Source organism: Magallana gigas, chromosome 5 (genome assembly GCF_963853765.1).
Source record: "Magallana gigas chromosome 5, xbMagGiga1.1, whole genome shotgun sequence".
Classification (NCBI taxonomy): Eukaryota; Metazoa; Mollusca; class Bivalvia; order Ostreida; family Ostreidae; genus Magallana; species Magallana gigas.
In genome coordinates, this window is record NC_088857.1 from 14,358,826 (window position 1) to 14,379,779 (window position 20,954).

A 20,954-nucleotide genomic window follows, 5' to 3' on the forward strand; every position below is an offset into this window, starting at 1 on the left:
GATATTGAATCGAAGTTTAAGGCCTTGAAAGCTGCATGGTGTAGAATATTGATTGACAAAACATGCATAATTAACAAAATAGTTGATAGTTATCTAAGAATTTTAAATGTAGATATCAGTTATGTACTAAACGTATCGGAGACTAATAACTTAAATTTTGAAATAATTTTTAAACTCCCTATTTTTTATAGAAAAGTATTTTGTAGTTTCAATGATTGTAAAAAATCCATTGACATTAATAAATTATCTGATATAAATTTTGCTAAACAGCCAATTTGGAACATAATTTATTTCAATTTGATAATAAAACAATCTGTCATAAAAGTTGGATTCAAAGCGGCATATTGTATGTAAAGGATCTTTTTAATGCTGATGGCCAATTCAAAACGCTTCAAGAATTGTCATCTACTCTAAAACAAAAAGCTAACTGGATGTTTGAATATAGAATAGTTAGAAATGTAATATATAAAAAATCACTAAAATTTGATATGAAATGTTGTCAATATATACAAAAAGTATCCAATTGTGATTTTCTTTTTATTAATGGTTTACATTGTATTGAAGACAAAAAATGTAAATTTTTCTATGAAAATTTTGTTAAAAAATGTCAAGCCTCCCTGTCAACAGGCATTGTTTAAACGACTGTTTTCAGTGGGAAAAGAATATTGGAATGACATATACAAAAACATAGTAAAAGATATATATGACAAACGAATATGTAAATTTAACTACAAAATGCTGAACAATACAGTGTGCTGTAACAGCTTTCTTTTTAAATGCAAATATAGGTCTTCTGCTTCTTGTAATATATATGTGTAGCGAAATTGAAGATGTAAAACATTTAATTTTTGAGTGTGAACAGGGACTTGGACACGATTTGACTTAAAATTTTCAAATTTTATTTTTCCATTTTCAATGTTTATAATGATAAATCTATAAGTTTATAATACTATGTCAAAATTTGAAACTCAAATCTCAAGTTATAAGCAAGATACAGAGTTTATAATTCTTTGTTTTGTAAACAAAACTCGAATATTGTCATTTTTTACATATTTGTTGTATTGGTGTAAATTTTCATCAAATGTAACTTTCTTTTGTTGATAATAGTATTTAAGAAGATATTGAATAAGTTTAAATTGTTTTTTACATGTCATTTTGTCTAAGAAATGATAATTCTCTACATTTAATGTTTACATTTTACGTAAACAACTATAAGACTCGAGCTTTGTTTACATAACTATCAACTCTTACCTCTGTATCTCGCTTGTAACTTGACTTTAACATTTAATATTTTGGTCAATCATTTAAAATGCACCAATAAACCATTTCATACATAAATCAAAGTACTGAAAGTACTGATAGGCGGAAGCATGATTGCAAGTTGTCAATGTCATAGTGTTATTATAACTATTTTCTTTTAAAGAATTAGTTTGATAAGATAAAACACTATTCTAATATGTCAATTAAGGTATATACATGTAGTAAATGTGGAAATATTCTGTTACTGCACCAGATTAGTCTGGATCATGCCTTAAATAAAGATTCAATGAGAAGAGCAATTTAAACATCAAAACATTTGTTTTATGAAGTACATAAAAAGTCACATTCGTATAACAGTTGATACTTATATGCAAGCTGAAATTACAGGAATACATTTTCATTTATTATGCCGATTTATTAAAAATGTCCATTTTGATATCAAAATGATGAAAGATTATTATAGAATTAGAATTTAGTAAACTGAACTTCTGAAACTGTAGTATTTTATTCTTTACAATAATGTTTCACAAAAATGCAGAAGTTACATTTGTACATCACTTGATTACAGTATTTTACAGAAACAAGTAGTATGTGTGTCACTTTGCTTACCTGAGAAGCAATAGCCATTGAGAAATCAGCTTCATAGAATAATTCACAAAATATCTGGACAATGTGTTGTAAAAAAGGTATTCAATAAAGATATTTTGATGTTTTCTTAATATATTCTCCAGTTTAACAGTAACAGGATGATTTCAAAGTCATTTCATATGTGGAGAATTGCAGACCTCTAATTGATCCTCAGATTGCAGTTCATATATTTTGTTGACAAATGTTTAAAACTTAGAAAGAATGTATTTACTTACTATAACATATTTTACAAAGATCAAACATATATGCAAATGTTGAGAGTTACAATACAATGTAAAAGCCCAGTAAGTTATGGATAACTATATATTGATATTCAATAATGTACAAATTATGTGTCCTTTACAATTGCTCCATGTTGTACTGTCAAATCACAGGTCTCTAGTATTGAAGACATTTGAACTTTTTAGTTTTTATTTTAATACTAATCTTCAAGAGAACTTCCACCATTACAGAACATAGACTTTCAAAGAATCCCTTTATGCCTGCATGCCGTAAAGGTGTTTTTGGAAAGCGTGTTATCCTGGAGTGTGCCATTTGTGGTAACAACAATTTCAATTCACTAGTGTTGTCTTGCATCCATTATACCAATGAAAACTGTCTTTTTCAGCAGGATATTCTAAAATGTGTTGATGAAAAATGAATAATGGATATGTTATCAAGCAATATTTCATTACAATATACTTGACCCCCAATAAAGAAAACATGGATTTTAAAAAAAAATTAATCTATAAAATATTTTGAATTTATATGTGTTTTACCTTAAATAATTTATTTTCAAATGTATACATGTATTTTGCAAATAAAGAATGAGATATATAAGAAGATCACACAATATGAATTATCAATAATTGTAAGGTTATTTTGGTATATTAAATACAAGTAATGGAAAATATAGTGATTGAACTGTAAATGAAAGTTTAATTTTTTTTTCTCCAAAATTCTTCAGTTTTTAATTGCATTTAGTATAAGAATATTTACTATATTATTAAAGATATGACAACAAGATATATGTGAGTTAATGCTCACTAGTGATACCCCTGCTCTGATGTGTATACAAAAAAGCATAGTTAACATTACATGTAATGGGAAGTTGACATCAAATATTTTGAAAAATCAATCCTACCGAATGGCATACCTTCACAAAGACTGAGTTAAAATTTCAAGCATCTGCGATTGTTGCTGAGATATCTTTGACAAAATTTGTGTTACAGACAAACAGACACACAAGGGTAAAACAATATACCCCCTCTCCTTCCGAGCATGGGTATAATTAGTTCATTCTTAAACAAGAAAACCACAGGGAATATCGTATTTAAATTTAGTTGTATTTACTAACCTTGAAAATGGCATTAAGGCCATTAAGATGAGGATTCCAGCATATTTCAGATGCCCTGCTTCCATTTAGAAGTTGCAAACGTGCAATGTTTGTCCCTCTTTAAAAGTGCTGAACTGAGAAGCCAACACCGCATTTTTATAGCAACCGTCTTTTTCTTTGTTTTGCTTGAATTTAGCTGTGCACCCAAATTTAGCAACTCTCCCCTTCACCAGAGATGAAGAATGATGTTGAGCTCTCATTGTCTCCTCTTGTCAGTTAATGTTAATCAGTTTCTTGACATTCATCTGAAAGAACATATACATATAGAACAAATAGATATATGTTAGGTTATTATCTATAATCATTGTCAGGTATATAATTGAGTCTTTTTGGAATTGCAATTAATCATGAACGTGGTAGATCAAAGATATACTGGTATATAGTCCAAGTTCTCATGAATTGGAAATTTTAAAATTTAAAAACAAAAAATGCAGTCATCAAAATTATCATATAATAATGATGTAGAGAAATTTCCATAGGAAATTTTAGTCACTTTCATTATAGAGTAATGATAAGGTAATTCTGAGATATAAGTAAATACAGTGGGTAAAAGGATAAATCATATTAATTATTTTTAAATGTTCAATGAAATATCTTTGCAATTAATAGCCTATCTGGAATATTCATTATATCAACCAATGAATTGTATCTTGTATGATACTTAAAAGCTATATTTGAGATATTTTTAGAGAAAATTCATTTGCATTATTCATGAGTCATTTCTAAACCAAGCTGAATATTGTAATTTTTTGTAATCAAAATGAATAAACCCAATATCATACAGTGCTGTTCGTAACAAATTATAAAATCACCATATGAACATATAGATCTGCAAAGATGTCACAAAATATTAAAGGTTTAAAAAAGGAAATGTTATCTTCCTATATATGCGATTCCATTGTGCTAAATTTTAATCTTTAAAGATATCCTGTAGGCCTCGCCTTGTATAGTATTCATAACAAAAGACCGACATTTCAGAATTATCGATGAATGCCTAACACAAAAAATATAAATTCTTTCATAAAATGTATTTACTTATCCGAGATTTCTCTGATTCTAACCCCCGCTTTTATATTGTGACATGTCTCCTCCGCACGTCACAATATACAAGCGGGGATTAGAGTCAGGGGAATTTCGGATTAAGAATGTACCAGCTCCTCGATCAAGATTATTGTAACATGAAAAACTAAAATGATGAGGCAGACGTTTATACAATGAGAAATAACACATTAATTACCTAACTTACCTTACGTATGTCGAAGATGGACAGTCACCAGTTTTTCTCAACGTGGGTTTGGTGACAATAATTTTACACTGCATAACGTAATGTAGTATTGTCCGAGATTACTACGCGAAACGTTGGTATGTTTACAAATAATTTATAGGCATTGTATCATTCTAATAATCTTTTTAAATAGATTTATACACACCCTTGTTTTTTTTAAAAAGCATTCATTACCTGTTTCCCTATCAATTTTTCCTTCTGTACTCATAAACACGCAATTTCAAATTGAACTATTTTTTTCCATCGGAATTTCATCTACAGGCATCAGACTCCGTGCTTATCCTTTGTTTATGTCGCATACATCGCAAGAGTTATCGTTCGTTCCTGTACTATCAAAAACGTATATCTACCACTTGCTATCTTTGCTATAGGCATTTTCAATGGATAATTAAAAACGACGAAGTAAAAATTTAGATCTATTAACAGAAACGATGTTTAAACAGGGGTCGAACAGTATGGGGGGGGGGGGTATAGAGTTGTGTGCCCTTAGTTTAAATAACATCCGATAGTTTACCATGAAAAGGGGCAGGAATTTGACCTATGACGTAGAAGGTCATGAAAGCAATTGCAATAGGCGCTTCCGCCTAAAAATAAAAATAAAATCTTTGATCTCAAATCGTGTCCAAGTCCATTTAAGATGATATGGTCAACTACTTTTAGCTTAGTTATAGGATTTGATATACAGTGGAAACATGTTATTTTGGGGTTTTATTTTGAGAAAATACAAAAATACGCTATTTTAATACTATTGTGTCATTCATAGCATACAGGATATTTGAATATAAAATGTGTTGTAGATCTCAAAAGAAAACAGAGACATATAATGAATTCGTTTTATATTTGTAAAACAATATCAGATACAATATCGATGTACTTGTAAATATGTCAAAAATACAAATGTTTAGAATTAATATTGTGAAATTTGCAGATATGCTGTAATTGTTATAATACATGTGATATAACTCTATTACTAACTATCTTTGCCCGAGATAGTTGGATTTTGTTAATGGGTTGATTTGTAATGTGAAATAAATAAAAAAAAGATTAAAAAAAAACAAACAAACAAAAAAAACATTTACAGTACATTGTTCATTCCAAATGTTTGAAAAACCACACTTATCAAAAATAGAATGTATACAATCAATCCATGGGTTTTTAGAAAAGTCATTACAACATTGACTCAATAAGTATTTGTACAGTATATGTACAATTTTATTTTCTGGCCCGGTGAACAATTTTCCCCCGTATGAAACCATTCTAGTATATATATTGACAGATAACGGAAACCTTCCGGTTTCTCCATAAACCATGCATGATGGGGTACATCTTTTAAAATTCAGTATATGTTTCAAAAATTTCAAATGAATACGTTCTATAATTTCTATGTTTTCAAAGCCCCATACTTCACATCCATAAATTAATACCGGCATTACTACTTTATCGAAAAAGTGACAATCGACAGGTAAATTAAATAGCCTTATTTTCCTGATGACCCCATACATAGCCTTCTGTGCCTGTTCACATAGATGTGTTTTTGCTTTTGCTGAAAGACCCTGAACGTGAAAAAGCAGGCCCAAGGTATTTAAACTCTTTCACATTTTCAATTTTTTCATTTCTAAAGTAAAATTCCCTTTTTATCATTGGGCCTTTGGAAAATACTAATATTTTTGTCTTATTTTTATTAACCGTTAACTTCCATTGCTCACAGTATAAATGAAACTCGTTAAGAGTATTTTGTAAATCATCAGTCGTTTAAGCAAGAATTACAATGTCGTCAGCATAAAAAAGAATACATAGTTTAAGATACATAAACAGTTCATCCTCTATAGGTTTGGTAACACTCTGTAACCCAACTATATTTTTATCAATCAAGAAATTTTTTAGGTCATTAATATATAACGAAAATAAAAACGGGGACAAATTTTCACCTTGGCGTACTCCAACATTACAACTGAAAAATTCGGAAGATAAGCCATTCATACTGATTTTTGACTTCCATGTTACATGTTTTTGATATAATTAAAACATTTCCCATTTATTCCAGTTTTGATTAACTTGCTCTAATGACCATTTCTCCAGACAGTGTCGAATGCCTGTTTAAAATCAAGAAAAGCACAAAAAAGTTTTTTCTTCATTGACATAAGAGTATGGGATAAAAACTGTAGTGTTATTATATGGTCTAAAGTTGAATAATTTTTTTTAAAACCTGCCTGGCTTTCGCTGATAACGTCAATCTCTGATGCATATATCTCTAATATATTGCTTAATATACAAGTAAAAAGTTTTCCTAGGCAACTTAATAATGTTATCGGTCTATAGTTCTCAGAATGTGTTGAATTTTAAGAGAGGTCATGCCATAATTTTTGCCTAATACAGAGTTACAAATATATACGGTATGTCGTTATTTAGAATATGGTAAATTTATTAAAAATGTAAAAAAATTAAATAATATAATCATCAATATATTCATTATTGATATGATATATTTGAAATATGTAAGTACAGTAACCAAACGGCATCCATGCATTATGAAAAGGACGTCGTATTCAGAGGGCTTATTTGAATAATAATAAAAATATTTTTGTTGATATTTTTATTAATTATAACGTTTTAGACTTTATTTATTGATTCCAAATTATAAAACCGAAAAAATTAATTTCCAGAGAAACACGACATGTTTCTGCATATGGTGACGGAGTTTGGGTACTTGAGAACAAAAAGTCACCAAAACAAATTTTCCACTTGTAATTGTTAACTGTCACAATGGACGAGTATTTCTGGTGCAGATTTATTTTTCTTTCGACCTTTTTTCAGTCGAAATCCGATGTTTCCAGCATACCAAATTTTCACTTCTCCCAATGACTGTAGTAGATCCATTCCGCGGGTTTCCGGCAGATACAACGCTATAATGATGACAATAAAACACATGCTTACAAATATGGTCCCCGGTGCCCATGGTACATGGCTGGCCTAAAAGAAAACGTAGAAGCGAAACACTATTTACCCTTCTAATCTTAATCCAGTGCATTTTCATGAATTAAAAAAAATATATTTTTCCAAAAAAAAAAAAATATACCAAAATTCCAACGAATGGAGATATCATAGCGCCAATTCTTGAAAAAGTTGAACAAATCCCGATTCCAACATTTCTTCAAAAGAAATATCGTGTTAGATTCTTCATATAGTTGCTTTCAAAATGTCAAATGTCTCGTATTAAACTAAATAATATCTATCTAGAGTACCTTAGATTAGTAGGATACAATTCAGGTGTGAATAGAAAGAGTGTACTGAATGACCCTGTGACGGACATTTTCCCTGCAAATGTTGCTATTACAGAGAGCAAAATCAGCGTTTCATCTCCATCTGTTAAAGAAACGAACACTTTAGAACAACGTATAAACAAACTATTTTGACTTTTGTTGTATAATAAATCAATAGAGTTTTTGTGACAACAAAAAATCAGAAGTTATCAGGGAAAAGTACTGAGAAACCCTGTAACAGACCTTTCCCATGCAAATTTTTACAAATGCCATAACCATCGTTTTATATAAAAAAGGAAATTCAAATGACCTATATATTTTAACTTAAAAAAATTATAGTTCACCTGAAAAGTAATTAAGTAGTGTAGCTAGAGCCAATGACGTTCCAGTGATACAGTGAAAAAACATCAGAGCGGTACGCCGTCCAAACCTCATATGTGTAATAGATAAAAGATGATAATTATTATTACATGTACATCCAATTATGGGAAATGTATACTTTTTCTATCCATTTTTCTGTAAATATTCAACATGTGTTGTAAAATAAAAAACAATCTTTGGTGTAAAGACATAAAAACAATATTTAGTCAAAATGACAGGATGTGTGTGGATGAGAGAGAGAGAGAGAGAGAGAGAGAGAGAAAGAGAGAGAGAGAGAGAGAGAGAGAGAGAGAGAGAGAGAGAGAGAGAGAGAGAGAGAGAGAGAGAGAGAGAGAGAGAGAGAGAGAGAATATTAGCATAAATACCTGTAAAGCATAAAGACTTCTAAGATAAACGAGATGTACTCCACGCACGCCGATAAGAAAAAGTTGAAAAAGTGATTGCCGGCTAATGATGTCGCGGTCAAGAGCAAACCAAAGTACGTCAAGGTATTAGTTATCCTACAAGTAAAACAAGAAAAAATTTAAACAAACTGGCAACTGTTGTAGATATCCTAAAACAGAACAGTATTTAAATCAATAGGGCCAATTAATCTTGTGTTTTGAAGATGAATTTTAAAATGTTAAATTGTAAACAGACGACAACGGGCAATAGGGTACCCGCTTATATTGCAATGATTGTCAACCCACCCCCATTCACTGAATAAAAAAATATTCTTTACTCCATGCTCCATTGGTATTAAATTTTACAGTTAAGGAACAGAATATTATGGACTTAATACCATTGCATTCTGTACATATCCAACGACTGTGAAAGTAGAAGAAATTAAGCGGGTGCAAAAATGCCACCTTAGCACTGGCATAATTATCCGGCACAGTGTTATGCATTTTGTTTTCTCAAATATATATAAAGTAGAGAATTTCCAAGATTTAACCCATATTAACTGTACGGTCATATTGGCCCCGCCCTTTGACCTGAACCCCTGACCCAGGGGCTATGAATAACACAGTTTTTATAGAGGGCTTCAAGGAAATTTTAACAATGCATTTTGTTCTTTTCAAAAATGTGTGATAGTACAGAAGATTTTAGAAAATTTGGCTTTTTTTTTAGCTTATGTGGATCCGCCCATGATGTCCCGGGGGTGGTTTGGTCATAATTTCATAATTCATAATCCTCTTATCTTACAGATGCTTCTAACAAAAATTGATGACGACATTCAAAATGTAATATTGTTCACAACGACGGACGAAGAGCAATTGCAATAGGTCACCTAAGTGTTTGATGAGATATAAAAATCTTGAGTAAATGTTAAACTTATTAAAAATGTTGTCAATTCATAATAGTTTCGATATTACATGTATTAGGTTAACATGTACATACAATCTCCCTTTAAATTCCTTTTTTACATCATGTACCCAAGAGAAAATTTTTCAAGATATTTCTTTTGCTTTCGTTAAGGACGTTGTTTACTCAGGGTCTGAGTTCTCTAATTCGGATTGTTTTAAAGTTAAATGTCATGAGTAAAATTTGTTCTAAACACTAAAAGTATTTCTGAAATAAATTATTATTGACAAACCATTTGATATTTTACTACATTATAAAATTAGGCTGAAACAAAGTTGGACTTTTAGCAAAGCAGAGGAAATTCGGACTAAAATTTTCAGATTTTGTTTTTCACTGAAATATTTTTGGTAGTACTGCAATATTTAAAATTAAGATTTTATATGTTATTCAACATAATTTTGCATATTTCTGCTGGTTTTATCTCACTTTTTCGTTTAGTTATTCGAATGGCACACACTACAAAAATATTGAAAAATGCTTAAAAACGATAAAAGACCCCATATCTCAAGATTTTGATCATTGACCTCATATAACTTTTATGCCTGCAGAGTAAGGTCAATATATCTAGTTTAATGCTATAAATGTTTTGTTATTATCATCATTCAGTTTTTTGTAAAATTGAATCAAAAAAGGTAGGAATTTGTAAACTGATTTTCGGACTGGAGTATTCATAAAAAATGTGAATGAAAACTTAATGTTTTGTGTCTGTTTAATTAGTGTCACTGCAATTCATAAACTGTATTTCATTTTTTTAAAAATTTAGCAATTTGTATTATTTTCACAATTAAGAAAATTTCAATCATAGTGTAAAATTTTTAAGGACTTTTCTTAAATTTTCAAAAATTATTCAATGGCCATTATCTCAAAAAGTAGGTCATTGACCTACTTTTTTGAAAGTGAAAAATAGCACTGCCATGATAGGTCTTTATCACACAATAGATGGTTTTTCATTATCATCAGTGGAATTTATTTTCATTCTGAGTAAACGTATACCTTAATGTCAAATTCTAATTCAATAAAACATTGGATTTTCCTGTGATTTTTAGACAAAGTTTCATATGATTATGGAAAACATGACTTATGAGGTGTATTTGTTTACCATTATGTGTGAATTTCAAAATAGATGCGCTATGACAACGCCCTTTGAAAAGTTACGCACTGTGGAAAAAAGATTTCAAAGTGCGTTAAATTTGGGACCAAATCAACCATTAAAAAAATTATTTCAAAGTGCATTAAATTGGAGAACACGTCATAGCACTTTAGGAAAAGAATTTAAAGTGCTTAAAAAGGTACATCAATATTTTTTATTATCGAGACCCTTGACACTTTGAAAAAAAATGTATAAATCACATTTAAAAAAAATAATATTAGTATATACTAGTATGATGATTTGTAAGCGGCAACTAAAATAATCTACCGTCTTGGGGTCCCCTACCCTTCATCTTTCCCCACAAACATGATTTTAGCAAACTGAGGTAAATTTAAAAAGTGAAAAAGGAATAAACTTTGCTGTACGTACATTAAGTACATTGATATTGAATAAAACGAGCCGGTGTACTGAACAACAGTTTCAAAGTGAAATAGTAATTTAAAAATCTATATGGTTCTAAACAATATCCTCCTTCTGAAGTTAAAACAAACAATACCTTTATTTTAAAAACAAGAGAGCTGCATTGTCTAAACATTGAAATATAATCATTAGGGTGTTTTTGACATTGCTATTCTTAAAAATTATATTTTGTTCAGTATACCTAGCTATATATTGTCTCGTCACGTTTTTTCATGAGCACATGAAATTTAAGCTATTTTAAATATATGGTATACATTAATATCCATAATATAAATCGTTTTCGTTTCTGACAAACATATACTTTGTACCAAATAATAGATACTTTAAAGGAGTAAATATGTTGTTTACATCTTCACAGGGTAAATCTAAAATATAAAACAGTAAGAAACGATAGTTGCAAAGCGATTCAGTTTATCTCGCTTTTAGATAATACAAATCTCACGAGTTGTTCTTAATATGTAAATTGTTGAACTAGGTGAGCTTATGAGAAATGATTTTTGATCAAGACACTGTGGATCAAGGAAGCTGATAATACCTTGGGTTTTTTGGTTGTTATTACATCCCATTGAGCTGATAAAACAAGATTAAAATAATTGTTTATTGCATTAAAAAGAATTTCAAAAATTCGACCAAACCGTGCACAATTTGGTTTTCAAAGTGTGTTAATATAGACGATATCAATGCATTCTGAAATAGATTTATTTTTAAGGGCGTTGACTTGGTCCCAAAATTAACGAACTTTGAACAAAAAAAATTCAAAGTGTGTAATATTTCTAAATGGGCTGTTACAATGCGCAATACTTGCCATACAAAACCCATCAAAAGGGTTATCCATAGAAGAGATCTGTTTTGTAGTATAGTTAATATGGAGTATTTCTCGACACTAATCGCAGTTTTATTATTTCGCAATTGCAATTCTGCATTTAAAGGCTTTTCCATGTTGCAAACATTCATTTTCTGGTTAACGTTTGCGAACAATTCGCCATAATCCAATTTGTTCCACTTAGATACTTTTCTTAAGATTCTTTTAATTTCTTTAGTTTTTCCGTTTGCAATCAGCCATTTCAAAGATTCATCCTGAACCCTAAAATTCAAATATGTGAATTGTCTATTAATACATTTGATAACATTAGCTACGATATTTATTATAGTGTGTTCAATATGAACACGATTCAACTTTAGCTGAGTTTTAAACAAGTCTTAATTGAAATTAGAATGATACTTACCAATATTGAATCAAACTAAGTAATGAAAAACAGCTCAACGTTATCTGCAGGTATCTCCACGGGTAACTTCGTAGCAGGTACGCAATGGCAGACATTAATACCAAGCCAGTCGTAAACATGAATGATCCGGCAAGTTTACTCAAATAACGGGTCTTTTCTGGAAAGAGTTCTACTGTAAAAACCGCAGCAGACATAACCATTCCCTGGAAATTGCAAACAATAACATTAATACGATTGAACACCAAACATTTTGTTTTCATAAAAACTAAGATTGAGTAAGACATGCTGGACTCAACGTCTTATTATATAATGGTTTGTCTGTCTGTCGGACTGTCCGGTGTTTTCTTTTTGTAAGTACAACTCCTCGTGATCGTAAACCGCTGTATGGAATGTTGTGAAACTTTGTAGGAATTCAGAAGTCAGAAAACAATATGTAGATGTGCATATAACCAGGAAATTCCGATTCCACTATTACTTTTTAGGGCTGGGAGGGTTAGCCGTTTTTAATTTAGAACTTAGTTGTATTTAAATAGGACCTGTTAAAGACGAAGGAATAAATGTGCATTATATATATATATATGATTATTATCGAGTTGTCAAATTATCTTTTGATTTATTGTGTACCCTTATGAAGTGTAGAATTGTCAAGTAATAGAGGAACGGGGGTATGAGATTTATGTACATGTATGTGGCTAAAACATTTAATTTTATCGTAACAGATAAAATAAACTTCTATGCACTGTACATGTACACCACAATCTGACAAAAACATTAATCCGCTTGAAATTAATTACATTTAAATTCTTTTCGAAAACATCCCAATCGCAGTTTTAATAAAAATGCAATTTTTTAAAATTTGTATATGTAGAAAATAATTTTATAAGGAATAAATTGAATTTTAACCTATGTTATAGGGAAAAAACATTATTTGGATGTTTATAAACCCTTTCATTAATCCCACCTGCTGCAAGACTCCAAGGATGAACTTTAAGACTGCCAGTGTAGTATAATTCGGGGCAAAGGCCACACTTATTCCAAAGATTAAGGTCAAGAAGTTCGAACAAAGATGTACTGTTTTTCTTCCCACTCTATCACTAAGAGAAGAGGCACAAACTGCTCCTACTAGCTGACCAGCCATAACCAGGGTCTGAAGGAATTCCGCCATATTGGAATTGTCACATACCAAATCAAACTGAAAGAAATAGTTAAATTACTTGTTGTAATAATTGAAAAACAATAAAATATTATAATGCAGTAACCAACTATCTTGGCAAACATGGAATGTCTCCTATTGTATTAATCGGAAAAAAATCTCAATGTGTATTTTTCATTTGGTGCAGAGAAGGAAATTTCAATGAAATAACTTTTTTATTATGGAAATCATCAATACTGGAGTTTATCAAACGCGCAAGTACTATAATATGATAGAAATAGTTTAATTAGAATTATACTGAGGATAAAAATAAGGATTATGTAATTTGTTTTTCAATTCAGTCACTGATTTCCCAGTTTTTTCCCGAAATAATTGTTATTAAAATATAGAGGAATGTTTACGGCGTTTTCAACTTTATGCTCATTTGAACTCATACAAAAAATAGTTTTCATTAAAGTGGGATTTTGTTTGATAAGATTATATTTTCTGGTTTTTTGTTTTTGTTTTTTTATTTGTTTTTTTTTATTTGTTTGTTTGTTTGTTTTTTATTTTGTACAGAAGTCATGAATTTGAAACAACAAATTCAATAAGAGGGCTTTACGGTCATGAGCATTTCTTAGAATTTATTATCTCCTTTAAAAGAATAGCTCTTTATATAAAGGTGTTATATATATATATATATATATATATATATATATATATATATATATATATATATATATATATATATATATATATATATATATATATATAATCCAAAATGAGTGAAAGGTGATATCACACAGTATGAATAATCAAAAAAGAAAAATGAACAGTTCCAAAGTTTCTATTCACTAGCGCTTTCTGGATTTACATCCTTCTTCAGGTGAACGTACATAAGTTATATATATATATATAATTTTTCAAATTTAAATCTTAAGTATTTGGATTTGTTCGTTAATACATTATTATAATAGTTAAGTGGTTGAAAATTTCATGTTTAAAAACTTTGATAAATCTGGCGTGTAAGCCGTTGACCATCCAGACCCCTTCAAGTAAAACAAATATGACCACTGAAAAAAGTCTAATTTTTTTACGGAAATTTATCATCAAAATGATATTTTATCACACTTGTTTATTTATATTTACCTCGGTAACAATGGTTTTCTCTTTATCCAACGTGTACTTATAATCACTGGTACATTCCCGAACAGAGTCAAGCCTAGGGCCATCGGTGTCGTTATGAAATACTTTGATTTGACATTTCTCGTAGAGGACGTAACTGGAATCATTTGACAGCGATATGTTATCGAAGTACGGTGTGGCACATTGAAATCCAGGTCTATATGCTGCAAATAAATAATATACTAATCTTAAAGCTGACATGAATTCATCAATTTGCATTATTTACCTTTTATCCCCAACTACCGCCAATTGAGTTTTGGTTTCTATTGTACAGTGCATCGTTACACACTCTCTATATAAGAGAAAGAGCAGTATCCATGCTTCGTTGCATTCATCCGAACACGTCACATTGGACGGAAAGATTAGTAAAAACACGGTTTGATATCAATATGAATACTAAGTGAATGCACTGGTGAGAAATATCCAATGAAAAAGGGAAATAAAGTCAAAAATCAGGGATACACATTTGAAAAATCCTCAATCATCATAATCATTGTAGAACGGTTCTGTTTGTCGTACTTTTATATCAACGCATATGCACAAACCATACACTGTAGTAGATCGGGTTTCACAAAATAGTGTTCTGAAGAAACTGATTTAAAAAGCACCACGTTTCACTTTATTGGATTTGTCCTGCTAACTTACTCACAGGGGCAAAAATGTATACTGGAGACATTAAAAATAGCTATCGATGTTCTTAAAAACGCGCCAGCTTCCGCCTTGGACCCATTGGGGGCCTCAGGGTGGCCCCAAACCCCCTGCCCTGCTGTGCTTCTATATTCACCTAGACCCTAGTCTACGCCACTGACCAGTGGTGTAGTCACATAACAAAGTTTGACAGTGAGTTGTAAGGAAGAAACCACGACTTAGTATTAAAATTTATTTCTTAAATTGTGACTGTAAGCAGTAGAAAAAAGGAGAAATACGCACAAAAAAGCAGTAGAAAAAAAGGAGAAATACGCACAATAAAGCAGTAGAAAAAAGGAGAAATACGCACAAAAATTTACCATTTGTAATCGTATAAAAAGATTCTTTCGGGGGAGGGGGATAATACAATGTGGAATCATAAAAATTCGTGGGGGCCAATTTTCGTGGATTGCTTAAATTTTACAGGCTGGGGGACTTTATTTCGTGTATTATCTTATACCTACAAAACCAAATAAACTTTATAACCCTAATTTATCAATTCGTGGAGGATGTTAATTCGTGGATGAGAGGTACCCACGAATTCCATGAAAATTGAGCCAACACGATATTTAATGATTCCACAGCATGTATCCGCCTATACAAGTATAGTATGTTAATATATTTCATATTTTAAACATAGAATCGAAACAATATGATAAAATGTTTTTAAATGAATTTTGAAATGGTCCAATGGAATTGTTATTGTGGTGAATATTATGATAATTATCAACTGCATATACTGCAAACAGTTAAGCAAATTGCTATGAATGATTAATTTATGAAATTCAATGAATAATTTTTGTACCTAACTGTATTCTTACCGATGAAAACACCGACCAAAAGTTGAAAACCTGTCTCCCATGAATGGAAAAATACAAAGGCAGCTTGCAAAGTTTGGTATGGACCCCAACGACCAAATCTGTAGACAGAAGTAGAAGAAATAAAAATAAGAAAAGAGTTATAGAGTTTATATTTATACAGTCACAACATTAACGTAATTTTTTGTGTCTTACCTTTACGTAGCGGCTCTTGAGTTCGAAGTGTTTATTTTTTTTTTTTGGAACAAATTTAAAGTGGTGAAGGGATGGCAGATAATCAAGGGGGGAGCGCAGAAAGACAAACATTAGCAAGTTTAAGTGCGACGTATGTATATACCCAGCCCCGAAGGAGAGGGGATGTAGTGTTTTACCCTTGTGTTGTTATCTGTCCGTTATAAAAATTTCTGTCGTAATTTTCTCAGCAACTGTTCATCATTGCAGATGCTTAAAAATTCAACACACTCTTTTTTATGCATTTCATATGGTGGGATTCATTTATATACCAATCGGATATCAACTTCCTGTAAAATGTCGACTATGCTTATTTCGTATATTCACATCATAGGGGGGCATCTCTAGTAAGCATTTGCTCACAGCCTTGGCTTGTTTTAATGAACGTAAATTTACAGTTTTGATGTGAGAAAAAATTTGATGAATATTCATTTATAGAGGATTTAATAATTCAAACAAATATCCATTCTAGAGATAAGCTCAAACATTTATTTTGATAAATAAGTTTAGGTAATACCGTATATCCGGAGTTTTTCGCGTGTTACAAAATTTGCGAAACTGGGGAAAATGTGTAGCATTTTTAATTTGCGCCAGTCATTTTTGCGATTTAAAAAGTTTTTTATAGAAAATAATACAGAATATAATTTCTGCGTATTCAGAAATTTGCGATTTAAAAAAAAATTGCGAAAAAAGCGAAAATCATATCATCGCAAAAATTACCGGATATACGGTACTTTAAAAGCACTTAGCGACATTGGCATTTTTTTCTTTATCATATACAATAGACTCGAGCATAGCATTTTTACTGTGACAGATGTCTCAAATATTTTCGAAATATACATATAGCATATTTTCATCGATATTCATAAAATGCACCAGAAATGTGTCTTTAAAACAACGTTACAAAAAATACTACTATAGATTACCAATATCTGATATATAAAAATAACTTTTACTCAAAAGATTATAAATGTAGATCAACATGTTTGATACAGACTTTACAGTATATATTTTATCTTTAATTAATCAAATAAATCAAAGCTGCATTATACTCAGGTAACCTAGTAGATGTACGTTACAAAACACATTGATAACTACTTACATGTAATCTTTATCTAGCTCCATTTTCTTTTTTCCACTGCCTTCATAATCCATTTTATTATCCAAAACTTTGGTTTTTTTCTTCTGTTTTTAAACTTGGCTCCATGAGTACAGAACGTGATAAAGCATTCTATTATACAATCTCAATCAATTGTCTCAATGTTCTAACCGTGATTATGAATTATAGAAGTCTAAATAAAGATGAGGTAACACTATCTGTGCTACAATTCGCAATACATTTCCGTACCCTCCAAGTTTGCGTTTAATTTATATAATTAATATAACGGGGAAATATTAAATGTCTCCAATAGTTTGTATAAACAAGAGGCCCATGGGCCACATCGCTCACCTGAGGAACAATAGGTATGATAAAATCAGCTCAATGGAGTCATAATACAAACTATCTGGACAATGTACAATAACTCATGTAAATTCTGTATAAATAAAATCCATTTCCCCCTGGATATTCTTATGTTTATAATCATTAGTCCCTTTTCTAACAGGATGATTTTATAGTCATATCATATGTTGAGTATTGCAGTTCTAAAAAAGATCCCTAACAATATTTTATATATGGGATATAAACGTACATCAAACTCTGAACATTCTCGTGAGGCCAAAGAATTGTCCTGGAGCCAAAGTCTTAACAATTATAAAGAATCACCTGGCTGATTAGTTTCTGAGAAGATTTTTAAAGATTTACCCTATATATTCCTTTGTTAAACTTTGACCCCCCCCCTTGTGGCCCCACCCTACCCCTGGGGATCATTATTTTCACAACTTTGAATCTACACTACATGAGGATGCTTTCACACAAGTTTCAGCTTTCCTGGCTGATTAGTTTCTGAGAAGAAGATTTTTAAAGAATAACTCTGTTTATTCCTATGTAAAACATCGACTCCCCATTGTGGCCCCAACCTACCCCCAGGGGTCATGATTTTCACAAATTTGAATCTACACTACCTGAGGATGCTTACACACAAGTTCCAGCTTTGCCAGCGAATTAGTTTCTGAGAAGATTTTTAAAGATTTACTGTATATATTCCTATGTTAAAACTTCGATCCCCCATTGTGGCCCCACCCTACCCCCAGGGGTCATGATTTTCACAACTTTGAATTTACATTACCTGAGGATGCATCCACACAAGTGTCAGCTTTCCTGGCTGATTGGTTTCTGAGAAGAAGATTTTTAAAGATTTACTGTATATATTCCTATGTAAAACGTCGATCCCCCATTGTGGCCCCACCCTACCCCCGGGGGTAATGATTTTCACAAATTTGAATCTTCACTACCTAAGGATGCATCCACACAAGTGTCAGCTTTCCTGGCCGATTAGTTTCTGAGAAGAAGATTTTTAAAGATTTACTTTTTATATTCATATGTTAAACTTCGACCCTCTATTGTGGCCCCACCCTACCCCCAGGGGTCATGATTTTCACATCTTTGAATCTAAACTACCTGAGGATGCTTCCACACAAGTTTCAGCTTTCCTGGCCGATTAGTTTCTGAGAAGAAGATTTTTAAAGATTTACTCTATATATTCATTTGTTAAACTTCGACCCCCCATTGTGGCCCCATCCTCAGGTGAGCTAAAAAGGTTCAGTTTACAATTCAATGGAATTTCTGGAAGAACAGATTTTGAAAATTTTCGTAATACATATTGACAATTTTTTTTTACTTTTTTAATCTTTAGCTTTTAAGATCTGTGTACAAACATAGAATTGTGAGCAAATCTCTGTAACTTGCTTATAATTCGAAGCTTAACACTCAAATATGCATATGGTTAGTAAATAGAAATTGTAAACAATTAAACACAAGAAACATGCACTACATGTATAACAAATAAAGAACACAATTTATTTTTTCGAAATGAATCATATATATACATGTATATACCTACATATTTCCGTAAGCGATATCAAACTCTATTTAAACTGAATAAACTAGAGAAAATGCCGAGCATCTCAACAAAACCTATTGCATTATTCTACCATTACGCAAAAGATAATGCCGAATTACCGATAGAATGAATTGTATTTCAGTACCCCTACATCAGATTTTGCTTAATTTGCGCAGGTAAACAGTTAACGTAACTGTTTGATTTACCGAAGTCTCTGTTTGATTTGATACGTAAAAATCACGAAATACAGACGATAGTTTCCAGGTTACAAAGCATAAATAATGAAAACGAAACGAAAATCAGAACAAGCAAACACCAACGTCATGTGTGAAAACTGTCAACGCATTGAAATATTTAGCCTCAATTTACTTCACAAAATCGGCACCAATATATTTTTCATGTTTCAAAATTTCCCTTCATACGCGAACTGTTGCACAACAAGCAAAATCATCATAGTCAGATCGACCCTTTTTCGTATAATGTCATGGCTGCTTTAAACAAAGAACCTCGTTTTAGAAGTATGGAATACGAGTCTTGGTAAAATGGGTATGCAAACCCGGGCCGTGGCAAAATAAATGCCGGGGCAGATCGGCAATCGTCAATTCCAAATACGCATTATTTTGCAGCAATATCTACAGCGAATACAAATATACTAGTCCATCAAATATCCTGCAATTTTAATGAGATTGGCAGATTAATAACTGCCAATCTTTTGTTTTGCCCAGGCCAAGTCTTGCCTACCCATTTTACCGGATGCCGAGCCCGAAGCTATTAAACACGCCTTTCCTTTATTATTATTTTCGTAATAACTTAGAATTGAAACAAAAGTACCCCTTAATTTTTGCAATTTATATTTTCCTTCCCATAAGGATAATTTATGCTTAACTACGTTGAATTTGCCTCGGTAGTTCTTGAGAAGAAGATTTTTTAAAAATGCACCCCCCTTTTTTTACAGTTTCAAGGTTTTCTCCGCTTTGAATACAGGTCGGACTTTTATTTTTGCAATTTATATTCGCCCTCCCATAAGGATGCTTTGTGCCAAATTTGGTTGAAATTGGACGGACAGACGGACAGACGGACAAAATGTGATCAGAATAGCTCACTTGAGCTTTCAGCTCAGGTGAGCTAAAAACGGAACAAATATAACAATAATATTCCTTGCTCAAAATTTTAGCAAGCTTTTTAGATTTTTTGACAATGTTTTTATCAAATAGAGCATGGTGTTAATTACTGTATAACATCATACGATTTTTTGAAAAACACTAATGGCTTAATACTTAATTGATAACAAAACTTTCACATTTGATTTACAATGATGATTTGAAAAATAAGATATACTAGTAGCTAATACAAATATATACAATATGTAACGTATAACAAATATCTCCGACAAAAAATGTTCAAACTCAAATATGCCAACACCTATTTGTTGTTACATATGCATTTCCTGAAGTCCTTTTCTTCATGATTTACGATTCCCTATCTAGGATGCGGATCCAGAAATTTTCTTGTGAGTTTTGTAGTTTGCTATGAAAGGATGATATAGGGTT

At 31.2% G+C, this 20,954-nt stretch overlaps 1 protein-coding gene and 1 long non-coding RNA gene across 2 annotated transcripts; both read right to left on the reverse strand.

The window, feature by feature from the left end:
- Positions 1 to 1,746: 1,746 nt before the first annotated feature.
- Positions 1,747 to 4,682, reverse strand: LOC105330736 (uncharacterized). The gene is made up of 3 exons (XR_010714054.1): positions 4,530 to 4,682; positions 3,245 to 3,528; positions 1,747 to 2,524 (listed from the first exon to the last, which is right to left on the reverse strand). It is a non-coding gene; the product is annotated as an uncharacterized lncRNA (long non-coding RNA).
- Positions 4,683 to 5,298: 616 nt separating this feature from the next.
- Positions 5,299 to 17,711, reverse strand: LOC117689745 (organic cation transporter protein). Its single transcript, XM_034471570.2, has 11 exons — positions 17,505 to 17,711; positions 16,175 to 16,272; positions 14,631 to 14,830; positions 13,311 to 13,541; positions 12,350 to 12,552; positions 11,929 to 12,207; positions 8,575 to 8,709; positions 8,173 to 8,258; positions 7,811 to 7,931; positions 7,645 to 7,717; positions 5,299 to 7,538 (listed from the first exon to the last, which is right to left on the reverse strand). Exons 1-11 carry the CDS (start codon positions 17,555 to 17,557, stop codon positions 7,320 to 7,322), a joined length of 1,698 nt encoding a protein of 565 aa, XP_034327461.2. The 5' UTR covers positions 17,558 to 17,711; the 3' UTR covers positions 5,299 to 7,319.
- Positions 17,712 to 20,954: the final 3,243 nt, after the last annotated feature.